At 44.6% G+C, this 25,978-nt stretch overlaps 1 protein-coding gene across 2 annotated transcripts in view; it reads right to left on the reverse strand.

Moving 5' to 3' along the window:
* Positions 1 to 25,978, reverse strand: part of LOC101949415 (bone morphogenetic protein 8B) — a 37,157-nt gene that overhangs the window by 5,759 nt on the left and 5,420 nt on the right. Inside the window, exons 2-6 of one of the 2 annotated variants that reach the window (XM_005302123.4) lie at positions 5,787 to 5,979; positions 5,045 to 5,193; positions 2,452 to 2,646; positions 886 to 965; positions 355 to 465 (exon numbers count right to left, since the gene is read on the reverse strand). In XM_005302123.4, coding sequence (XP_005302180.1) covers positions 355 to 465; positions 886 to 965; positions 2,452 to 2,646; positions 5,045 to 5,193; positions 5,787 to 5,979 — 728 coding nt within the window. The remainder of the gene's footprint in view (positions 1 to 354; positions 466 to 885; positions 966 to 2,451; positions 2,647 to 5,044; positions 5,194 to 5,786; positions 5,980 to 25,978) is intronic. The other variant, XM_065577260.1, reaches the window with a different exon arrangement.

A 25,978-nucleotide genomic window follows, 5' to 3' on the forward strand; every position in this document is an offset into this window, starting at 1 on the left:
ATTAAAATCACTGCGTCACTCCAACCCCGTTAATAACACAGATTTTTTTTTAGAAGGAGCTGAACTAGACTTCTGAATCCAAATGCCCTCCAACTTGTAGAAGGCCCAGATCCAGATCTGAATTGTGGGGACTGTCTATTTCAAACAAACAAACAAATATAACATCTCACTTGCGGGTCATGAAAAGATTCTTCTGTGTCTATCAGACCAGCCCTTGGACTGCACTTTTATCCCTCCACTGTGACCTGATTTATACACCAAGTTTCTGACAGCTACTCCAAATGTTAATGATCCTGTGCAGTCCCTGGGCCCCTGCAAGCTATTAATGCACATACACATTAATAAACTACTGACTAGTGACTGCAGGATGGCGTGATTGGTTGCATTCATGCAGGAATCCAGAGGAAAGGCACATTCTCCTTCGCAGTAAAAAGCAGAATATCCTTGTGGTGCAATCACCCAATCCTGCAAAGAGAAAGATTTTTCAATAGTTAAGCAGCAGGACTACACTCATTCATTCAGTTCTCCGACATACGCAGGAACAATCAGGCTACTCATAGTGGGGCGAGGGGAAATGTCAACAGTTAGGGTTTATTTTGATTTTTATATTGACTGGCGAGTTCCTCATTCAGGGTCATTGATGGATTTCAGGTTGTATCAGTTCGTGTTTTTCTTAGTAACGCCAATGATGTTGTTAAAGCAAGTTCCTGTGAAATCTCCCAGGTAAGATCAAAGTGAGGCAGAGTTCACATACTCTAAACTGGCTTGTGTTCGTGAAGGAGTGGAGGTGAGCCCCAAGGGTGGGCTACATTCCCATTTTTCCCATTTAATTTTCCTGGGTATGAATTTACTGCTAAAGAAACAAGGGGCGCGCAGTGGAATTACCAGCCATCCGAGGTCTTGAAAGCTGACATAGAGTTCATGCCTCCTACAAACCTGTCTGCCTTCAGAGACATGAATGTCATCTAGAAAAAAAGAAGGGGGGGGGGGAGGGGAGAGATGAGAAAATACCTGTCACTCAAAATAGCAAACAAACATCTCACCGGTATTTGCTAGCACCAGTATAAGGAAGACTGTTCCAAAAGAACAACAGAGTAACATTTAAAACCTCTCAGATTAGTCATATCCTTTGTCTTTGACATAGCAGGTGACAGGAGCTGTTTCTGCAACACCTTGACCCATTGGGACCTCGGATTCAAAATCTTAGATACTGATGCTACGTCCAGGCTCACCCTGACCCAGATTCCTCTCAATCTGGATTTAATAATTCAGCTGGAGGATTGCTAGAGAAAGCACTGACGGATTCCTCGGATTCCTGCTGCAGCCAGGTGCTCCTCATTGGGACACTGGTTCTGATTCCAGGAGCGCCTGGCCAGCTTGCTGGATTCGCCAGCTCCGTGGAAACAGCCAGCAGCGTGGAACCTTCAAGCTTCAAAATCCCCTGGGATCTCGGAACGTCTTTTGGCAACTCTAGCTACGCTTGACAATGAAGTCCCACGGGCCTCGAAGCCCCTCTGCTTAGCGAGAAGGTTTAAGAGTTTCTTCAGTTTTTAGACTCGTTCCACTTCTCACAGACGGTGGTGCGTGCGTGGGGGGTCTCTTGACATAATCTGAGCTCACTACCTAGCTGAGTTCCTAGATTGCCCCCCTCCCCGACTCACATCTCCACCCTACATTTCTGCATTTTTCAAACCTACATGCTTGCCCAGAAAGCCTGGAGAAGCTACAACCCCTAGGAACATTGGCTCCCTTGAAGAATGGGGCCAGAAAACATTATCCCAGACTCTTTGGGTCACCAAAAGAAGTGAAGGCTTCCGATTGGTTCTAGATGTATCACTCTTAGATCAAGAAACAGCGATTCAGCATGGAAAAAATCTAACCTTAATCATTCAGGAATGGGCCCCAAATGACTCCCTAATCCCAGAGAGACTTTGAAAGAAGCATATCTTCATGTTCCTAACCATCATCCCTACTGATGCTTGGCCACGCATCAAAAACATCTCAGGTTCATTGGGATGCCTTTCAGGCTCTCCTCCGCTCTAAGGATGGTTTTGAAGCTGATGCTAATATTAATAGCATACTTAAAGGATTCAGTATTCAGATATACCACTACCTAGAAAGTCTAATAAAGTCCTTTCCTTCAGGAAGCCATTGCGGACAGTACAATTTCTCTGTTGTTTGGCTTCGTAATCCACTTAACGGTTCCTATTCTAAAAAAAAAAAAAAAAAGCTCTCTCAAAACCTCGTTCATCTGGAACTCACTTGAGGACACATCAGAGCCATGTGTTTCAAGCAGAAGAGAAATTCCTGAAGGAGGGAGGGGCTAACAAAATATACCATGGTTAGCGCAGCAGAGGAAAATGGTATTTTAGATAAAGATCATTTTCTTGACTGTAAATACAGCCTTTGTGCTACCTCTAGCTAGCTGGGTCTCTAACCCAAAGCTCTTACCAAAAATCCCTGGAAGCTTGTTTGGATGCGGTAAGTCGTTCGTTTTCTTGGGCTGCCTCTTCTTTAGCTGCTTGACGGCTCGAGTAACTCGGACCGGATTTTGGCTTGCCCGGAAAAAAGTGACCATGAAAGGTTGCTTGGAGCGTGGCCCGCGCCGACCCAGCAGTCCTGCTGAGCCCGGATCGATGCTCTGCCCTACGATGGGCCGAAAACACAAGTTTGTTCCACCACATATGCAAGTTAGGCTGTAAAACTAAGCTCTTTAGTCAAAGGGGGAGAAAAATAAGGCAGATGAACATTTAAATTAAAAAAAAAAATCTATAAAAACAAACCCCAATAAAGTCCCAGGATTTTTCTAGTGTAACATCTCCTATCACCTTCACCAGTCACTGCATTCTATTACTTCCACTCAGCCACCTTTCCTCCCTCCCCTCTGTGTGTTCAGAATCCAGATTTCGGCATCAAGAGACAAGAGTACGCAGGGCTGCCAGAGCAACGATAGCTCTGGCTCTACCATAGACTGGAAGTGCGACCTGCCTCCATACAACACATTAAAGAGACTTTACCCGTCATTGTCCAATCAGAGGACACGCTTTGTGAGCTAAATCGCTCTGCTCGGAAGACCAGACAAACGAGAGTAATAATTCAAATCCAGGATCAAAAGAGAGAAGTAATAATTGTGGGGAGGGTGAAACGGGGTAGAAAAGACAAGGAAATGAGCGATCCAAAGGAAATCCAAACAGCTGCAAGTTCCTCGAATTATTTCAAGTTTTTCAGTCTTTTCTAAGGAAGATAACACTCTCCTCCGAGCTCCTCAAAGTTTCCCTGGTCCAGAATTTCACCATTACAGTTTTGGATGCTCTCCATAGGGCAAGTGAAGCAAAATGGCAGCGCTACATTCAGGGCTAGGACTCCCTCCCACTTTGCATTCATAGAGCCTGGGAGCAGAACAGGTGCTGGCTTCCAAACACGAACATAGGTCAGAGGCGAAGTCTCAGTGGCTCCTAAGTCACTTTTGAAAAAATGGGAGTTGGGCTCCTAACTCACTTAGGCACTTCTGAAAAAAATCTCACCCCAGGACACGAGACCCTCTGCAAAGGAGGATGGTCTCATGTGTCGGGATCCAGCTTTGGACAAGATGGCACAAGAGAGGTTTCCAAAGGGTTATTGACTTCATTGCAACGTGATGGAATTGAAGCAGGTGCTTTGCTGAATGAGACGACCTGCCAAAGCATCAGCAGTCTGAGGAAGACCTGGGGGGAAGCATTTTCCTCCCTAAACTTCTGATCAGTTGGAAAGAGGATTTTCGAGGTTTTTCCATTGCACATTAAATCCAAATTGGCCCAATCATTGGTCACCAACCTCACAGGATGGGGAACCTATCCGAGCCCTCATTCAGGAGGACTCATCTGGGCTTCTGTCAATGCAATGAAAATAAAATCAGGTACTGAGAGCAATTCAGCTAGCGCCGTTACCGCTATACCTCTACCGCTAACCAACTTAATGGACCAGCCCATGAGTGACTGGCAATGTGATCACAGTCTCCGACGGCAACTGGCGGCACAAAGGGAATCCTCTATGTTTTAAGAGGCCATGTTCTTGGTTGGCAGGCAAAGACTTTCCTTAAACTAAGAGCTATGCATATAAAATAACCCAGGAAGACACAGGCTGAGCAGAAGGGCCATCTGCAAAGGGGAAAGGTAATTTACACAGTTCAGCATTGCGGTGATCAATCTTTACTGTCAGGCCATCCTCAGAACAGCGCAGCTCCAAACCAACTCGTCGCAGGAAAAGGACCTCACAGTACGAGCAGTCGCTGCAGTCTCTCAGCTGGTTGAATCCCTAGACCCAGATCCTCAAGGGCACCTAGCTCCTATTGATTTGAATGCTGAATCTCTCTGAGGATCTGGGCCTGATGTCTGACATCCATAGTGCTGCTAGCGCGGGCAGTTAGAAGAGAGAAAAATCCTGTGATGCAAATTGTTTCAGGCTGGCTGAAAAAAAACCAACCAACCAGGGGCCAGATCCTCAACTGGCGTAAACTGGCATAGTTCCACTGAAGTCACCAGTTTACACCAGCTGTGGTTCTGGCCCTTGCTGTTTAGAACTAGTGTTGATTTATCCACCCACCCACCCTGGGCAGTTTCCAGACAGAGAGGACACATTTACTCAAGGTTTTGTGCACCACCACAAACCAAAATAGCCTGATCTTAGCAGCATGCTTATTGAAAGGGAAATATTGTGGAGAGCGGGGACCAACAAGAGCAATTACATTTTCCTAGCCTGAAGGACGATCTCTGAAGTACACCTTTTGAGGTAGCACTTGGAATGGATTTCATCCATGGGTGAAATTAGGAAAGGTTAATCCAGCGAAACACACGTGAGTATCCCTTCAGGCAAGGATTACATTAAACTTATCCTATTAGAATACCCTACACTAGGAAGTGCATTAACATCAATGCCTTAAAAAGGCATTGATGCGAGCTCTAGATTGGATATTCTCCTTACACGCAGGGGCATCACACCCAGATCTAGCTAGATTTTTAAAAGCAGCAGGAATTTTAAATCCTTCCAGTGCTTGAGTTAGCCTTACCGTCATCGGTCTCCACATAAAGTCGCAGGCCCAGGTTGTGTTTACGGTTTACTAACCAGTGGTTGCTGGCAGCTGTGACATCAAAAACCAACCAGCCTTCAGCTCCGGCCTGGAGCTCCTGAAGATCTAATAGGAACAAGTCAGATTCCCTACAGAAACGGAAAAAATAGATAAGCAAAATCAACTGAACGTAGGTAACACGACCTGCTTAAATTGTCTGCTCTTCGGGGCAGGGTCTGTCTTTTTGTTGTGTGTCTGTGCAGCGCCGAGGACACACGGGTTCTGAGCTGTGGCTACGACTTCTAGCTGCTCCTGCAGTACTAATAATTATTCTCCCCAATGACAAGTTTCAGAGTAGCAGCCGTGTTCGTCTGTATCCGCAAAAAGAACAGGAGTACTTGTGGCACCTTAGAGACTAACAAATTTATTTGAGCATAAGCTTTCGTGGGCCCACTTCTTCGGATTCTCCCCAATGTCCAAGATTGGTCCATATGGGACAGGTATACCGCTACCTATTAAATTACTGCCACCTATTGAAATACATGGGAATGATTTCCCCACAGATGAAAAAACAGAATCAGAAATTCTCATGTACTCCGGCTTGCACATAACTGAACATTGTGAAGCGAAAAAGAAGATCTACAGTTTCGGCTAATAAGAACCCAGATTTGTGTCTAGCTCTATATAAGAAAAAACATTTTTTCTGTTTCCAGCTCAAAGGCACCGGTCGCTTTCACTGCACCTGTTGGAATACTCCTTCATGATCTCGTAGATGCTGATGTGAAGAGTTTTGTTGACATCACGAGTGAAACTTCGCAGCTTATACATTCGGAACTCGGCAGCTGTTACAGATTCTCCAGTTGGAATCTGGGTCAGGTCAAATCGAAATTCCTTCCAGTAAGGCTTCTGGTAGAAGATGTCTCTGTCATGTTCAACTGGAAAATAAAGGATTGGGGAAAATGAGGATACAAATGATACCCCGACCATTTATCAATCTTACCAGCAGACCATTGTTACACCCCAATCTGATGAGAACTGGGTTTTAATAGGATCCTCTAGAATTCATTTACCTTGCATTCAGTGACAAAAATCTCCCTAATACCTTGCTTTTTTAGCATTCTGTATGAAATTGCTCATGAAGGGTATCTGTTTTTAACTTATTCTTAGGGCTCTGTGTCTGTCATGGAGGTCGCAGAAGTCACGGATTCCCAAGCAGCTGGTGCCACTGGCCCTGCTCCCCCCCCCAGCAGCGGCCTCCCAGGGCACCCCCCCCAAACACACAGCAACAGCCCCCCCAGGGCGCGCCCCGCACAGCAGCAGTCCCCAGGGTGGCTGGAGCAGTCACTGCTCCAGCGGATCCCAGCAGCTGGTGCCCCTGGCCCCAGCCCCCCCCGGTGCGCCCCTCCTCCTGAAGCAGCAGCCACCCCAAGATTTAGTCACAGTTATATTTAGTAAAAGTCATGGACAATTCACGGGCTGTAAATTGGGGAGAATGATGCCAACTTCTTTGGGAAAGTGCTTTGAGATCTACAGATGAAAAGCACTAAGAAGATCTAGGGGTAAAAGTTTTATTCTGGGATTTTAAATTTAGCTAGGAGGAGGCAGTTTCGTCTATGTAGATCTTCATGGGCTTCCCATCTCTAGACCTGACATTTATCTCTCTCCCCTCCCCCTCTCCTCCCCCCATTTCTTATTAAAGAAGTGCCCCTTCCTGCCAGAATCGGCCTGAAAAACTGCTGCACGTCATAGCGAATCCTCAAATGGTTTTGACTTTTTGCCTACATCATGCTGGGTGCCCCATCCAGGCTACCCCATCCAGGGAGGCCCCCTGCACAACAGGTATTCTCAGGGAGCTGTTTCCACCCCTTTCTTCAAGGCCCTTTTCTTCTTTGCAGGTAAGGTTCCCAGACCCCTTACAATGGGTTCTCTTTGCAGCCTGCTGGAGGCAGAACCAGACCCACCTGTCAAGGCAGGATGGGCAGGGCCGTGCTCCTGAAGAACCTCCCAGTTTTTGTGCTACCTCCTTAGCCGTTGGCCAACTTTCCCAGACTTGTTGCTGCGGAGCAGCAGCTGAACGCTAACAAACCCCAGACCAGTGTGGGATGTTTGTTTCTCCTGATGTTCAGCTTTCACTGAGCTGTTGTTTAGACTCTGGGGATCTACAGAGCCCCCCTCTGCTGATCCTGAATGCTAACTGGCTCCCAGCCCAAAGTACAGAGAATCTGGCAGAAGACATACTCCTCCCAGCTGGCAGGCAAGGACACTAACATGTGGCCATTGTCATATCAGAGGTAACCAAGCACCCTTCCTCTATAGCTGATATGCATGCTACAATTCTGTTGGCTGCAACAAGTCGGACAGGTGAGTGAAGCTGGACTTGTGTCAAGAATTCTCATTGATAGAGGACGTGGCCCAGCTGTCCTTCCTCTGTGGCCACATGCTAGCTCAGGTATCACTGCTTGCATGCCTCCCCCATGGCACTACTGCCTTGGAGGCACTGCCCACCTAGGCGGCACCATCAGGGAAACTGAGGCAGGAGTGCAGGGGTAGCCATTAAGCCATGGGGACATTGGGACTTCCTCCCCACTCACTTCACAGTCTCCCTAACACAGCCCCCTTCTCCAAACACACCCTTTCCCCCCACCCCAGACCCATGCACATGCTGTTTCCCCTTGCCCTCCTAAATCTCCACTTTCTCCCCCTCAACCATAATATTTCTACTCATCCATTTGTCCTCTTCAAACACAACTCCCCCCATCTCCCGGCTCTTTACTGAGGCCATGAGCAAAAGATTTTAAAAAAAATGCATGGTTAAAAATCAATGTAATCTAATCCGGGACCACAAACTCAAAATGCATGAGTCCTAACTGTCTGCTTATTGGATGGCTTCACTATGGGGCAGAGTTAAGGTTGCTAAGGTACCTTAACATCGTCAGATTTCTGTTAATTTTAACCCGAACTCTAACTTCCTGGGTTTGTAATGCCTGTTCGTGGAATAACTGCAACATCCCTGTAATGTTATTTACCCTCATGCTACTGATATGTCTCCCAACCTTAACTCTATCTTAACACAGTATTTTGCCTGGTTACGTCTGAGAGATGTGCCTATTTAAAAAGGCCATGCGTTCTCATGGCAGGAATGGTTTCCTAAAAGGACTGTTACACTCTTAAGGTGACCAGAGGGCAAGTGTAAAAAAATTGGGATGAGGGTGAGGGGGTAATAGGTGGCTATATAAGAAAAAGCCCCCAAAATCAGGACTGTCCCTATAAAATCAGGACATCTGGTCACCCTATACACTCTTGAGAGTCTAAGCTGTATTTAAAAGGTCAAATATTGCAAAGGTGGAAACACACACACAATTTGTTTTAAAAGTTCTCTTCAGAGTAAGAGATTATTTAAAATAAATTATTATTAATTAAAAATTATTAGATTTGGGGACCATTAAAAAGGGAGTCTTAAAGCTCTTTCAGCCATTCTCCCTCCGACAGAATTTGAGTCCACAAACTATTTGCAACATATCTGCACCATCTACTGGATACTACAGGAATGCAACTCCGAAATCCAGACTGAGGCTGGTACATGATCACCAGATGTATAGCTTGTAGCCGGTGAAATATGGATCACCTAAACCCCTGGGATTTAGGCATAAAAGCCAAATGGCCACATGGTCTCTCTCTCTCTTTGATTTGTTCACTTTCCTGTATAAATAAAACACCCTGGAAGAAAGAGGTTGAAGACACTAACTCTGGAACCTGCTGTATGCCCTGCTGCAAAACTTAAACAATTGAATTCTTGCTCTCCTCCTCTCTGGACATCAAGCAGCAAAGTGCAGAGCAACCAATCCTGGACTTGCTCCAGCAAGTTACAAAGGCATCAAAAGGACCCTAGTAAAACCACAGCAGATTATTCATCGATTAACGCATTCCACAGCCAGACAGGACCATTGTCATTATTCAGTCTGCCTTCCTGCCCAACACAAGCCACAGAACTTCCTCCAAATAATTCCAGTTTGAACTAGAGCATCCAATCTCAATTTCAAAATTGCCCATGATGGAGAATCCACCACGATCCTTGGTCAGTTGTTCCAATGGTTAATTACTCTCACTGTTAAACATGTCCACCTTATTTCCAGTCTGAATGTGTCTAGTGCCAACGTCCAGGCATTGAATATTGTTATACATTTTTCTGCTATATTGAAGAGCCCATCATCAAAATATTTGTTCCCCCTGTAGGTGCTTATAGACTGTGATCAAGCCACCCCTGAACCATCTCTTTGTGAAGCTAAATAGATTGAGTTCTTTGTGTTTATCATTGTAAGGCAGGTTTTCTAATCCTTGAATCATTCTCGTGGGTCTTCTTTGGACCCTCTCCAATTTATCAACCCCCTTCTTGAACTGTGAACACCAGTAGAAATCCAGGAACCTCTAAAACAAGCAAGCGAGCAGTACCCTCCCTTCAAACCTGCCACAGGACAACCTGGAATCAATGAGGTTATTGGTGAGTTTTTGTTCACTTTAGTTAATTAATTGGATCATTAAATTGTTAAATTAATAAGATTTGGGTCAGCCAGAGCCTGATCTCAGACTGAGGCGCTTGGTGCTACTGTAATAAAATAATAAGAATAATGATAATCAAACATTGACCCATATCCTCCTGTGAGCCCTGATAAACCTGGCAAAGAGCAGAAAGAAGAAATCCTGTTTAAACAAATGATTTGATTTGATTTTGCACTAGAAGGTCTTGCATAGGACTGAGAACAACAGTCTCTTCCTTCTATTTTATGAAATGTGCGTGGGAACGTCTATATGTTTCTGAACCCAAGTTCTTTTGGGAGCACATATGGGAAGCCACATGGGAGTTGAAAGTGGCCTGTTTCCCAGCCAGTCAGCTGGGCTTTCAGTTTAATATTCATGTGAGAAATTCTATCAACGCTCAGCTGAGTGATTAGTGAGACACAGTGGGTGAGGGAATATCTTTTATTGGACCAACTTCTGTTCTACAGGTTACCCGCAGAAGAGTGCTCATCTCTCTCACCAACAGAGGTTGGTCCTGGAAAAGCTATTACCTCCCCAACCTTGTCTCTCTAACATCCTGGGACCAACAAAGCTACACCACCACTGCATACAACATCAAACCGATATGTTTTCATTGCTTTTATTATTGCCACACAACAATTTGGAAAAATCAAAGAAAAAACCTGATCGGTTCGTCCTTTTCTCCCCCAGCTGTATAACTTGTTTAGGCCCGGTTGACATTTTCCCATTAAAACTGCTTTTAGACAGAAAATTATGTTTTTGGCACAATGAACATTTTCACCTTTCACATTTCACAAAATGCAGCATTTTGTTGAAAAACCAAAGACTTCCTGGTGTTTGGAGGGAAAGTCAAAAGTTTCCACACACACACAAATCTGATCAGCTCTAACCTTAGCATTTACGCTATCGGATATAAAGATTCTCTTTTAACGGTGGGTTAGAAATACCATTGTCTGTAATGAAAGGACAGAATTAAATGATTAAAAACCAAAAAAGTCCTATTTCTGAAATACAAGTAACTTCTTACACAAACCCAGTGTTAAAATAGTGAGCAGTTCTTCTTGAAGTCAGCCAAAATGAATTCTTTATAAAAATCAAATAATAATACTACATTAAGCAAATTAGTGTTAAAACCAAAAACTATTAAACCAATCTAGTTTGCAGATTTCATTTTACAATCTAGCTGGCATCCCAATATATTATTAATTTAGAAACCATTCTCACCTACACATCCACGCAACTGTAAACAACTTAAAAACACATCTCTCCAAGTCACTTCTAATTAACGAAACGTTTAAATGGAAAGTTCTAGAGCCATTAATATTTATTCAGTTTCAGTAATGAATAAATATGTTTAAGGGTTAGATGGTTTTGAAAATTTTACCCTAAGTGATCTAAGATCCTAAGTCCCATTTTCAAAAATGATTTCGGCACTTAGGATTCTAAAGTCTAGCAAAGTCAATATGCCTAAGAACATGCGGTCTTTACTTACTTAGCTGGTTTTGAAAATTTTACCCTAAGTGATCTAAGATCCTAAGTCCCATTTTCAAAAATGATTTCGGCACTTAGGATTCTAAAGTCTAGCAAAGTCAATATGCCTAAGAACATGCGGTCTTTACTTACTTAGCTGGTTTTGAAAATTTTATCCATAATCTTCATACCAGGCACTTCAATGCATGGTATCTCATTTATACATTTGACATTGTTAGCAGGGAATATAAATATAACACAAGCAACTAACTATTGCCAAAATGTACAAGTGCTTATATATACAAATGCTAGAAGTCTAAATATTAAGATGGGTGGACTAGAGTGCCTGGCATCCTGGCAACTTGGTGGAATGAGGGTAATCAATGGGTCATGGTAATACCAGGATACAAAATATATAGGAATGACAGAGTAGATCGTGCGGGTGGGGAAGTGGCACTGTGTATGAAAGAAAGCATAGAGTCAAATAAAGTAAGCATCTTAAATGAATCAAACTACCCTAGAATCTCTATGGATATTAATTCCACGCTTGACCAATGAGACTATAGCAGTAAGAATATACTAACCACCGCCAGACCAGGATGGCGACAGTGATTGTGAAATCCTCAGAGGGGTTAGAGAGGCTACAAAGGAAGAAAATGCAATAATAATGAGGGATTTCAACCATCTCGTCTCAAGAAAAGATGAGACATAAAATTTCTAGACCCCATAAATGACTGTCCTGGAACCCACAAGGGGAGAGGAAATTCTTAATTTATTCCTAAGTGTGAGCACAGGATCTGGTCCAACAGGTGAATATAGATGGACCACCAGGTAATAGCAACCGTAATGTAATTACATTTAACAACCTTGTAGGGGGGAAACGTGCCAAAGAAACCCACCATGGTAGCATTTAACTTCAAAAAGGGGAACTGCACAAAAACGAAGTTAGTTAGTTAAATGGAAATTAAAAGGAACAGTCATGAGGGTGAAATGCCTGCAAACTGCATGGAGACTATTTAAAAACACCATAATAGAGGCTCAAACTAAATGTATACCCCAATTTAAAAAAAAACATAAGAGGACCAAAGAAAGGGCACCACGGCTAACCAGCAGAGTTACAGGCAAAAAGGCATCTTTTAAAAATTGGAAGTTAAATCCTAGTGAAATCCTGAATGGTGTGGAGAAAGTGAATAAGGAAGTGTTATTTACCCCTTTGTGTAAGAACTAGGGGTCGCCCAATGAAATTAATAGGCAGCAGGTTTAAAACAAACAGAAGGGAATACTTCTTCATACAATGCACAGTCAACCTGTGGAACTCATTGCCAGGGGATGTTGTGAAGGTCAAAAGTATAACTGGATTCCAAAAAAGAATTAGGTAAGTTCCTAGAGGGTCGTTTCATTGATGACTGTTAGCCACAAAAGTCAGGGACACAACCCCATGCTCTGGGTGTCCCTAAATCTTCCAGAAGCTGGAAATGGATGACAGGGGAAGGATCACTAAATAATTGCCCTGTTCTGTTCATTCCCGCTGAAGCATCTGGCATTGGTCACTGTAGGAAGACAGGATACTGGGCTAGATGGACCATTGGTCTGACCCAGTATGGCCCTTCTTACGTTCTTAATATAAAACAGTGGGAAAATCTGCGAAGAGAATGTCCAAAGAATGTTTATATAAGGGGCGTGAACAGCAAAATGCACTTCTCCAAAACGAAACACTAAGATTTTAATTATCCATCCATGTGTCTTTAAAAAATGTTCCCTCCAGCTACTGGGCTCACCACAAGCTACATTTTATAAAAAGCATCAGGCAAGGCCAGCCTGGGGCGGATGCGGAGAGCACTTCCTGTTCTCGTGGTGTGGGCCTGGCACCGAGGGATGGACAGCTGTGCTGTGGAAGGATGTTACAGAATACATTTGGTGAGGAGAAACCTGCATTTTGATCTCGCCATAGAAAAAAACAAAACAAAAATCACCACCACGCGAACATCTGCACACTTGCGCCAAAGCCACCGGATTAATTTTAATTTTTTTTTAAACCCATCCATAGCCATGACAAGTAGAGTCACGACTTGTCAAGGAGGAGTTCTGCATACAATGTGCACTGGGGTCTCATAAACCTGTTCTTAAACTTAATTTACTCCCCCCACCCCAATTAACAGGGAATGTTCTTCTAGGACTGAATGCTCCATTTAGAACAGCAGAGGGAGCATCATAAGGAAACGAATGAAGGCCTTTGATTTTGGTCCAGATGGCTTGCAGGGCTCCATTTCTTTCCACTGACCAAGCATCCATGCTGAAAACATGGCCCTGAAAGCACCCTCACTGGCCCTGCCAAAGTATATTAAGGTCTGGTAGGTCTTTATTATGATGTACTATTATATAATGCATCAATGTTCAGCCGTAGCAGTTCTCGGGCTTCCAGCTGCTCAAATTGTGTTGGGATTAAAGTTAGGGAAGGAAGAAGCAAGATGATACTCAGAATGATATGACTATAGTGTCCAATATTTAATGACCAGGCAAGTCTTATAGATAAAATGGTGCATACCTTTGAAAAGCTGAAGTTCTCAGTTTTCCATTGGAATAAAGTATTTGTATCTATCCTTGACAATTCACAAGATATTGGACTTTAAATAGGTCACTGACTCCTCTGCTTAGCGATGCTTTTTTGGCAGAGAACAAGGATGGAGTATTGCAAGTCCTGGATCTCAAACAATGTAGTTTTCATGCCCTGAGTTATACCAAAATTTCTCCTAGGTGAGGACTTGATATATACCATTGCTCTGAAGAAATCTGCCATGTGCTAGGTGGAGACAAGAGCTAGAATACACAAAATGAGACAGAAACCAACATGTATACATACACAGAGTACATAGAAATCAATGAGAGATCTGATCATCTGATTGAATTTCTATCGAGAAAGTTACACTGGACAGCAGCAAGATTTCTATCTTTCCTCCTTTCAGCTGTGGTTATTTATGGACGCGGTGCTATGGAATACTGTTACTTTCCTAGTTCTCCAATCCAGAAATGACAGACAAGAGATACAGGAACAGCATCAGCAACTTGCTAATAAAATCCATACTAACGACTTCGAAAACTATAAACAACTGCAATTAGAGGTTTTCCCAGAATACTTGAAATTTGTCATCTATCTGCTGTATAAACATGCATTCGGGGAAGGGCAATAGGAATTCTTGTGGCAAAAATCAAGGAGGTCTGGGCGGGAACATCACAAGGAGATGCTAAATGTGAAAATTCTTCTGGGTGTTTTTCAGTGCTGTAATTATTCCAAAGTTGGTTTCGTTTAGTGCATTTCAGTGGATCGGGTGAGTTCTAAAGCAGAAGGCTTAGGGGGGCTGACCTAGGAATCCTCAGCGTAATCTCAGTTGCAGTTGATGTCTTATCGTTTGTATATAGTGTGGCACAAAGCTGTGGAAACGGTCTTCAATGGGACCAGACTTAGAATCATAGAATATCAGGGTTGGAAGGGACCTCAGGAGGTATCTAGTCCAACCCCCTGCTCAAAGCAGGACCAATCCCCAGACAGATTTTTTGCCCCAGGTCCCTAAATGGCCCCCTCAAGGATTGAACTCACAACCCTGGGTTTAGCAGGCCAATGCTCAAACCACTGAGCTAACCCTCCCCCCATAGTCCCTGCCTTAGTTCATGCAGAAGAAGAGCTCTGTATAAGCTCGAAAGCTTGTCTCTCTCACCAACAGAAGTTGGTCCAATAAAAGATATTCCCTCCCTCCCACACCTTGTCCTTCTTAGTTCCTGCAGTGCATAAGCAATAGAAGGACATTATGAAGTGTGGTCTAGGGAGTATGGGGCACGTCCTGACCTGGAAACATCATCTATGCACAGCCAGCTGCAGAGGTTATTCCTACTTTAGTAGATTGCATTTGGGGCTGGTGTGGAGACCTACGCTGACCACGAAAAGCAGAGTGTCCCCGTTTGAGGGGTGGTTATAGAGATCACACCACACTTTTCAGAATGTGTCTCGTGTCCGAGGCTCAACTCTCTTGCTGATTTCTAGCTGCGTGTGTGAGAGCGTTCGTGGCTGTGTGGGTGGGAGCTCAGAGATTTTCAAATCCCCTGGGAACTGGCGATCCAAAGCTTTTAGGCTGCATTAAAAAAAACCAAACCTCAGTCCGAATCAGTCAGTGTGCATGTAAATGTGTGTGTAAACGCGATGGGATTATTAATTTTAAAGCACTGTGGGCAGACAAGGACTGATGCAGTGATGTGTCTGCTAGGGTGACTCGGGAATAGGGTCGTTTTTGTTAAATGGATGTCAAGCGACATTTTCCTGAATATTTAAAGCTCCGTGGTTCAAAATTCTGCTTGGCTCCTTCCATCACTGGCTTCATCGTTACATATTCACCAACATTTAATCCATCTGCCCAACTGCCACTCATCACCCTGAGTGAAATAGGACAGAACAGCTGCGTTCGTACAGCACCTAGCACACGGGAGCCCTAGTCAAGGACCCCCAAAACGCTACAGTGACACACACAAATAATAATGACGTGTTCCAGTCTTCCCTCTTCTTAGGAGATTTTTAAACCTCGTCACCTCTTTTCCTCTCCTTGTTCTGTCTCTAATTCCCCCGACTGAAATCTAATGAAGGGGTTCCAATAAAAGAAGGACAGCCAACCTCCCCTGTGTTGCTTTCATCGGGCGTCCTCCTGCCCAAGAACAGGCCCTCATGGAGCATGTGCTCACTCACAGACAGGCGCAATTAACACAGATGGTCTCTAGGTACCTTTTATGTTTATTTGCTGTAAAACTTAAAATAATGCTCCAAAAGACCATGATTGGTTCCTCCCGGGGGGGAATCTGCGTGTGTAATGAGTATACTTTGCAAGCTGCTTTCATGCCGTGCGTGGAAAACTAAACAACTTGCTAATCACCCACATGTGTTAGGTGCATGTTTGCTGCATATAGGAGTATGGGAATCCCTATAAGCATAATCATCTAATTATAGCAGTTCTGAAAGCCACTGATTCACTTAAGAGGTCTCCTTATAGCTTATGATAAAAATCTCAGGCTTTGACATTTATTTATTTGGTGTAGGCAATCCACTCAAGCCAAGCCACAGCATTCTTATCAACAATCCTCAAGGCACGAAGACCTCCAGGAAGTTGAGTCATTTTGCAGTCCTCAACAATGTGCGCCATGGTTTGCAGCTGTCCACATTGACAAAGGGGACTGTCTCTAAAACGCCACTGAAATTCCTCTGCAGCACAAATTCCACATCCGGTACGAAACCAGTTCAGAAGGCTCCATTGCCTTCGCGGTCAATCAAACCCGGGTTGATGTTGAGTGGGGTCCAAGCCAAGATGTGTCACTTTCTCTGTGGACTATGAAGCTCACCAAATGTCCTCTTCTGTAAATCCCTCACCTGGTAAACTTATCCACAACAGGCGATGCGAGGGCAGACAAGGGCAGCTTTGACATTAATGGAGGAATCTCCTATCCAGACAGTGGAAAGGGTTGCTATTCTTAGCATGTACCGCATGGGTTAGTCAAGTCTTCTCAGGGTCATAGCGTTCGTCCTTTTGAAAGGATTTGAGACATGTATTGGCTCATATTTTATAGGGGTTGAACCAAACAAAGATTTTGAAATCATCAGGTATAGAAAGAAAAACAATGAGGATGTAGGCCCAATCTTAGAGAAGGAATACTAGTTAGAGGATTCCTAATGGCAGATATATTTAACCCTTTTCTTCACTCTCTGGTAGAAGAAAAAGGCAACAGCGATGAGATAAGTTTGGAAGTTGATATAGAAGATACTTTAATAAACGGAACCTGTCTCTGTGAGCTGTGCCCGATGATTTTCTTCTAAGTACTCTGAAAGAAGTAGTGAGAGAAAATACAACTAGACAGAATTTCCAGTCAATAACTAAGGACAAGGGACGTGTCAGAAGGCTGGAGAACGTAGACCTAGTCATCAAAAGGAGGCCAAAAGTTAATCTTGGAAACTATGGACGCTAGTAGGGCACATGCTGTAGTAATTGATCTGTGCACTGAAATGAAAACTTGGTGAACAGCAACATGGGTTTATGAGACAGATCAGGCAAATATTGTTATGTTCTTCATTAAATTACAAATTGTGGGTGTCAGGGAAATGGACACAAGGCAGTGGATCTCGATTTTTATAAAGCCTTTTTGATAAAGTCACCCAAGAGAGTTGAAAAATTGACAAGTTATCAGTTTCAATTAAATCCTAGCGTAGCAAGGAACCTGGCAATGGGAAGAGAGACATTGACAGTGAGTTTACACGAACAGCCATTCCGGGTATGGTCTAGTCCAGAGGTTCTCAAACTGAGCTCCATTCAGGTAGTCCGCAGATAGTTCCCTCTAAGGTGCGCGCCTGGGCGGCCGCACACAAGAGAATGAAGGGCCACCCATCTAATTAGTGGAACCCCGCAGGCGTGGCCCCATTAATTAGGGGCCTGGACCCTGGAGAAGACACATGTAAGGTGAGGTGGTGACCTTGGGGGGACTAGAGGGTAGGTGGGAGGGAGCAGTGGGGGGAATTTGGGACGTGCAGGGCTGCGGCGGCCAAAGAGGTGACTTTCCACAGCTCCAGGGCTGCGGCTGCCGGGGAGAGTCGGCTCTCACTTCCAGCCCCAGCTCGGGGGCTGCTGCAATGGGGGAGAGAGGGAGAGACCCCCTCCTCCTTCCCAGCCCGGGGGCTGCCATGGTGGGGGGAGAGAGGGACAGACCCCCCCCACCCCCTCCTTCCCAGCCCTAGCTCGGTAGCTGCCGCTGCAGGGGAGAGAGGGCACATCCATCACATTTGAAAGCTAAGACTACTGATATTAAAATATGAGTTGGGTGCTTTTATTTGTAGAACAAAAAACATTAATTATTATTACTTTTTTATATATATAGTGCTTTTATCCAAAGCGCTTTACAATAGATGGCGAACGGTACAAACAACATTTGGAAAGATCGTCAAGTGGTCCGCCGAGACCCTCCGCAATTTTCAAGTGGTCTGTGAGGAAAAAAAAAAAAGTTTGAGAACCACTGGGTGAGTCAGTAGAGTAAGAGTCCGAGAGTCAAGACTCCTGGGTTCAGGTTAGAGTCCACTACAGAATCTCTCCTTGAGACCTTGCCAAGTCATTTAACCTCTTTCCCAGTTGACTCATCTGGAAATTGTGTATAATACCTCCCCTCCCCTCCCCCTCCTGGGAGTGTTCCAAGCCTTTAAATAAGGTTTGTAAAAATACACCGAGATCCTTGAATGGGAAATCTTTAAATGATAAGTCCAAATATTTACAATTATTGATTGGGTGGGAATGACTAGCCTAGCTAACCAGCAGGCTGAAAATCCACAGTCCCAGAAACCATGGTTTTGCTTTGACCAGACTAACCCGGCTGCATTTCTTTTTGGAGGTAAAGTGCAAAAATAGCTGGGTTGTTTTGAGGTTTCTTTATTGCATGGCTGGATAAACATTTCAAGTCAGACGTCCCGTTTGTTCAGTGTGGACATTAACAATCCTATGCCCAGCTTCATAACGCAAGGGGGAGGGGGGTTTACCCTCATGTCCTTGGTCAAACATGTCCTCTCCCTTTACTGTGCTGCATTATGCTATACATTGGTTGATACTTCCCTGTAACGCAGAGACAGCTCAAAGATAGGGCCCAATCCTGCAGCCACCTACTACTGGGTGTAGTGTTTACTACCCAGAGTGGTAGTCAATGGCCAGTGCTCATGTTTGTAGCACTACAGCTGGTAACAGAGGGGCTGTAGGAGTTGGGTAATAGTCTTTGGGGATGACAGGTCCCTACACATGGAAACTAGAATATTGTTAAGTATAGGGAGAGGTATCACTTGTGAAATCAGACAGCAGCTTGCTTTATATGTACCCTTAGTAAAACCACAACTAGGGTTCTCTTTCCGGTCCTAGATGCCTCCCTAGAGAAGGGGCCCGAATCATTCAGAGTTCAAGTCACTCACAAATATTAATAAGGACCTATCTTAAGAGTCTAGTTAGTCCTTTACTCTAAGTAGTTTGGCCATTTGCTTTTACACACCTCGTGAGCAAACTGCTTGAGAAACACGAATGACCCCCAGCAGAAAGAGCTCTGGTGGTTGTTCTGGGCCACACCTTAACTGGGGAAGAAAGAAGAAGGCAATAAAAGAAGACACACTATTTCTCCCGGCTAGCGACACTGTTCAAACATCCCGGCAGCACTTCGACTCGGGTACATCTACACTGCAGGCAGGGGGGATGATTCAGCTCGTGTAGACATGCCTGCACTAGTTTTCAGGTAGCCGGCACAGGTGCTGGAGGAGGGACGCCACGGCGGTGGGGGCTAGCTGGCTGAGTCACACCGGGGGTTCTGGGCAGGCTTGGACAGAGGTTGAGAGACCAAACAACACGTGAGTGGCGAACGTGGTATAAGAACCTATATATGCAATAGGCCAGAGGTGTATTGGGACTCTCTCTCTCTTCTCGTGCTGGACTGAACCCTTCACCAAGCGATCCCAGCCAAGCACCGGGCCAGCACCACTTTCGTACCATCTCAGCACCTCTGAGTAAAGGCTAAGCTTGTGTGCCGAGGCGTTTAGTCTCTGGCAGGCCTGTTTTACAGCAAGTAGAGCGGCAGCTTCCCTTGGGATCAACATCCTTCTGCTCCTTTGGATCCCCTCCTCCCCCCACCCACCTCCACTTTTATTTTTCAGGCTCACTCGGATTTTTAAAAGTTAATAGGTAAAAGAGGAAAAAATAAATAAATAAATAAATAAGACTGCCAGACTTGTTTAATTGAGCTTTCAAAGGTGCCTTTCATTTGTCACGTGCTCAGTTATTTTAATTCAGGGAAGGGCAGACAGAGAGAGAGACCCTGGGGGAACAAAGTGAAGTTCAGTGTGAGAAAGCCGGGCTGCCGTTTTTCTCAAGCAGCTGCCGGCCCGAGGAAAGGTTGAAATTGCCCCTCTGGTCTTGCATCTAATAAAACCACTTTCTGAAGCAGCCTCTCCCCAGAGTGAAGCAGAGCTTCAGATGTGCTATGGGGCTCTCCTTGCTTCTCTAACCTCAGCACCTTACAGAGGGTAGAGCTGGGATCCTGCAATCTCTACCGGTTCTTCCAGGCCCCCTTCGTAGCATTCTCGCAGAATTCCAGTCTCTTTCTTTTCAGTCCTTTCAACCCTCTTCCCAGCCAGAAATCTCTGCAGTGCTGAAGAGCAAGTCTTCAAGTCTCGACTGTTTGCAAGGTATTTTTAGGCCCTTTTTTTTAATTGTAAAACTTTTTGTGTGCGGGCCATTTCTATAAACTACACATCAGTTGTAATTACTAGTCCTGGCTGCCTCCGAATGGCCATTTCAGACCCTAAATTAGAAGGAGATGCCAGCATATTCAACCACATCAAGTATTCGGAGTCTTAAAATATATTTAAATGAGATGCAAGAAGGATGCTACCCTTCAGCTGAAACCAGGAAAAAATAAACTACAGAAGCTTTCCAAAGGGGAAAAAGGGATTTAGAAGTACTCCCAAACACTGCAAAATGTGGCAGATAAGCAACTGTACTTGGCTTCTCATTTCCTAAACAATTCCTGGCTCCTTCTGTGGCAAACTTAGGAGCAAAAGCCCACGGGATCACTCCAATGCGGCCACCTATTCATTCACAATTGGTTCCGAAATTCTGTTGCACTTGATTATAACGCCATTTTTCTTGGGTCCCTTCATTTCCAAGACACGTATGTTACTGCAATTCCCAAACAAAAACTTCGTGAAGTTTGAAAGTAGGTTTCAGTGGAGTCTGGCTAATACTTCCGTTACCCCCCCTGCAAAAAAATTATACTTTCTGGACAAAAATGCTGCACATTTAAAGGAAGCATGCACACATCCTTCATCCAGTTTTGTGAGAAAGCTTTGCCACAAAACAAAACAATTACCCCAGTCCAGGTCTTGATCTATTGAGCCACTGTAGATGAAATTCAGCCAAGGAACCAGGGAGGGAGCATAAGCCATTAGAGAACGAAGGGAACAGCAGGAGTGGGAAAACAGCAGCCTTTAATATTGAAGGTAATTTGTCTTCGCTAATAATTGACCTCGAAGTAAAAACTAGCTATGCCGATGAAATACCCCATAGATGGCAATACTGTGCGCTCAGACCTTGCGCTTGGCTTTTGCGGTCAGCTGGGAAGCAGTCAAGAACTCTGCCCTCAGTAAGTGACCAGGCTGAATGGAAATTCTTTCTGCTCACTTCTAGCGGCTGTCAGCTAAAGATCCCACATCAGGTTTTCTGGGGAATACAGCCAGCCTCCCATCTCCCAGCAAGAGGACGCGAGAGATGCGCTGCATTGTTTTCTAGACTCCGGAAGCACTCCGGGTTACCTTTCATTCCGAAAAGCACGCTCTTAAAACCAAGTGCAGCGCCGTCACTACGGAACACTACTTGCAATCCCTGGGGTTAATGAGAGGTAATAATTAAGTCTCCCTAAGATTTCCCATCTCTCTGATATTAACTTTCCCTACATTAAGTGGCCACCTCTGAAAAGCATTTCCAGCCACGCTCCAGGCCCGCCCAGCTGTTTCAGCTGCTCTACAGCTGACTTGCTAAAACGGATGGAAGGAAAACTGCTCCACCCAGATTCGTAAGTGGAGGCCAACAGCTAAAGTGGTGGGAGTCCTGGTGAGCTGGCTGGCCCTATATCAAATAGCCACCTGTTATAATGGCTGGGAAAAAAAACAACCTAGTGGTTATTTTATTAAGTGCTTTCCGTGTGGTACTTGGTCTGTTAAACCTGCATCATTAGTGTGCCAAACAACTGCATGTAATTACAAAGATGGAAATGAGAGAAGAACATAGTGCAAAAATTGGAAAAGTGGAGCATTTTCTTGGTTGTATTGTGCAGCCTTGTAAAGGGATGTTGCCAATTATTAAAAAAACAAAAATTCAGACCCCTCACTTAAAAAAACCAAACACGTAACTCAACATCCTTGCACCTGGCATCTGAGAAACTGACAAAACGCGTGTTTTGTTTGCTCCATGTATCTGACAGCATTTTGCACGCAGGCAGGTGTATTGTCAGGCGAGTCTCTGGCCCTCACATTTAATTTGTGCAAGGTTTGCACGTAGCAGCAGGGGAGAGGAACACATTTTAGAACTAGGACAATGTTCTAGACCCACAAAAAATGACTTTTTGAAACTGACTTGACTGTATCTCTTAGATGCCTTTCTGCAGGTGAGTTTACTGGGTAAACATGGAGGGTTCTGCTATCTCCCTGTTGTGTTTATTAGGAGCGAAATAGCTACACGGCTCAGAGAAGACCTGTCTTCGTTCTCTGGCTCCTCGGGGGGAGGAGGCATTTTCAGGCAGATTCAGTCTAGAACTGGCAAGTAGAAAAACCCCTCTTTAAAGCAGCCGGGGCTTCAGAAGTCTCAGAAAGGGACTGCATTTGTATTGTCAGAAAGTCACGTCCAGGTCATTTTATAGAACATGCATCCAGGCCACCCTGTCTGTGTAATATGAATCCCAGTTTGTCCTAAAATGGCTCAATCCTTCCCCACATAACCCCGTCGTTTGCGGAGTGACTACCCCAGACTGGTTCTTACTGACCGGGCCTACCCACTGAGTGTGACAAAGAAAGAAAATATCCTTAGTAGGTACTGGGCTGCCCAGCTCAAATTCCTGGGTCATAAGTAAATCATTAAAATGGGTGGCTCCTCGTCTGTATTTCCCAAAATAACCGGAGTGGATAGTAACTCCCTGAAGGCTGCATCAGGTTCCTACAGCTTCTCTGGCTTCTTCTCTCACTAGCTCTGGGGTTGGGAGCACGAGGCAGCTTTTAGTTTCCTTTTGAAATGAAGGTGACTGGAACCTTAAATTAAAAGTTTGGAACATGCCGATGGGGCAATACGGCTCCCATACCTGGTCCTATCACAAACAGTTCCAAAGGTGAGCTTGCCCTGCAGGGAATGGGTGGAGAAGGTTTGTAGGGGAGGGACTAAAAAAAGGTAGGTCTGTTTTGATGTGTAAGGAGACGGGAGATAGTACGGGAGATAATGTGTGTGTGTGTGTGTGTGTGTGTGTTACAGACAGTGGCATGCATTAGTGCTGCTAAGGTTCTCTGACAGCCTTTCATTATACACTTCATTCTTCTACTAGTACAACTCACACAAACATGCAAGTGCAGGGCTAGCATTTGTAATTTTTTTTTTTTAATTCTGATGGATATAAAGTACTTTCATTTTAAAATGTAATTTTGCAGTGCCCTAGTGAATCAGACGTTTCATTATTTTTGTTTGTTAGTGAAATGGTTGGGTTACAACCATCTAAACCACAGATCACCACACTTACGTCCACATATCCAGCAACTCCTTCCCCTGCCCCGGACACATCATGAAATCGGTTATCTACAGCCAGGTACTAGGTACCCCAGAATTTGCTCCAAAGAAGTAGTCCGGGATACACACCTAAATCCACCTTCACTAAACAAGGACACACCAGAGTCAATTGTGTCATAGAACAGGTCATCCAAATACCCCAGAAGAACCTGCTTCAGCACAGGGGGAAAAACCCCACCCACTGTACACCCCGAGTTGTCACCTGCCACCCCACACTAGAATCCATATGGGTACCATCAAACAGTTACAACCTATACTTGATGGGGTCCACATCCTGAAATAAATCTTTCACGAACCCACTCTTCTGGCCTTCAAACAACCCTCTCCCCCCGCCCCAAAATCTCACCCAGCTTCTCATCACTAGGACACAGCAATTCAAAGCGGCACCAGACCCTGCCAGAACAACAGATATGAAACCTGCAGACATATCTCCCCTGCTAGAATGATCAATATCCCCCACCCCCAACACAACTTTCACGAGCTGCGGGTCCTACACACACCTAACATGATTAAGACTAAAATTTTGTCACGCATATTTTTTAGTAAACATCACGGACAGGTCACAGGCAATAAAGAAAAATTCACGGAAGCCTGTGACCTGTCCGTGACTTTTACAAAAAATACGCGTGACAAACTGAGGAACTGCGGAGTCTCCATACCACTCGGGGGGGGGGGAGGGGGGAGGGAATGACTGGTTCGGAGCTGTGGGGTCCCCTGTCGTTGGATGCACTCTGGTGCATACAAAGGCCAAAAACGAGCCCTTGCTCCTGAGAAGTATCTCCGAGTCAGGGATTCGAGCCATGCCTGGGATCTCTGAAGGCCAAGTCATCACTGAACCAGGCCTGTCGACCATCATCTGCAATGCACTGTTCCATGCTAAGTAACTTGGGTCAGAGTCGAACGTCCTCGAGGGGTCCTTCCTTCCCTCTGTTCCTCAGAACTCTTTTGTATTAAAGCATCACAGATAGATAGATAGATAGATAGATAGATAGATAGATAGATAAATAGATAGATAAATAAATGTATGTATGTATGTATGTATGTTTTGAGAAAGTTCAGCCCAGGCCAGGGGGCTTTTAGCATTACCTAAAGAGAGGAAGTGACCTGCGTCACAGGCAAGACAAAGCCACCCAGCTCTCGCTCTCTCTCCATTTGCATGCCTCGTTAGAGAGCGTTCAGGGTGTAATGTGGGCCCAGGTCCTCAAAGGTATTTAAGCTCCTAATGCCCAGTGATTTCAATGGAAGTTAGGACGCTAAATACATTTGACGACGCTGAATACGTTTGAGGGCCATCTAGTCCAGCCCTCTGCGCTGAGGCAGGACCAAATAAACCTAGACCTTCCCTGACAGGAGTGGGTCCAACCTGGTCTCAAAAACCTCCAATAGTGGGATTCCACAACCTCCCTTGGAAGTCTATTCCAGCTCTTAACTACCCTTATACTGTAGTTAGAAAGTTTTTCCTGATCTCCCTAGCTGCGGATTAAGCCCATTAAGTCTTGTCCTACCTTCAGTGGACATGGAGAACCACCATTCTCTTTATAACAGCTCTTAACATGCTTGAAGACTTATCAGGTCCCCGCTCAGTCTTCTTTTCCCAAGAGTAAACATGCTCAAGTTGGTGGGTTTTAACCTTGCCTCGTAGGTCAGGATTTCTAAATCTTTTATCATTTTTGTTGCTCTCCTCTGACCACTCTCCGATTTGTCAAGTGTGGTACCCTTAACCGGATGCAGCACTTCAGCTCCTGAGGCCTCACCAGGACTGAGTAGAGCAGGATAATTACCTCCTGTGTCCTGCATACAACGCTCCTGTTATTACACACCAGAAAGATATTAGCCTTTTTCACAGCGGTATCACGTTCTTGGCTCAGATTCAATTTGTGATCCACTCTAACCCCCAGATCCTTTTCGGTAGTACCACCACCTAGCCGGTTAGTTCCCATTTTGTAATTGTGCATTTGATTTTTCTTTCCTCAGTGAAGTACTTTGCACTTAATCTTTATCGAATTTCATCTTATTGATTTCAGATCAATTCTCCAGTTTGTTAAGGATGTTTGGAATTCTAATCCTGTCCTCCAAAATGCTAACAATCCCTCCCTGCTTGATATCAGCCACAGATTTCATAAGCACACTCTCCACTCTGCTATCCAAGTCATTAATGAAAATATTTACCAACGGCCCCAGGACTGACCCGGTGTTGTTGTCAAACTGGGAGGGTGTAACTACCCTTTGAGTACGGTCTTTCAACCAGTTTTGCACTCACCTTATAGTAATTTCATCTAGACCACATTTCCCTAGTTTTCTTATGAGAATGTCATGTGGGACTGCGCCCAAAGCCTTACTAAAAATCAAGATACATCACGTCTACCACTTCCACCCCATCCACTAGGCCAGTAGGAAATTAGGTTGGTTTGGCATGATTAGTTCTTGACAAATCCATGCAGGATATTACTTGTAACCCTATTATCCTCTAAGTGCTTAAAAATTGATTGTTTAGTCATCTGTTCCAGTATCTCTCCAGGTATAGAAGTTAGACTGCCTGCTCTATAATACCCTGGGTCTT

Source organism: Chrysemys picta, chromosome 23, assembly GCF_011386835.1.
Source record: "Chrysemys picta bellii isolate R12L10 chromosome 23, ASM1138683v2, whole genome shotgun sequence".
Lineage (NCBI taxonomy): Eukaryota > Metazoa > Chordata > Testudines > Emydidae > Chrysemys > Chrysemys picta.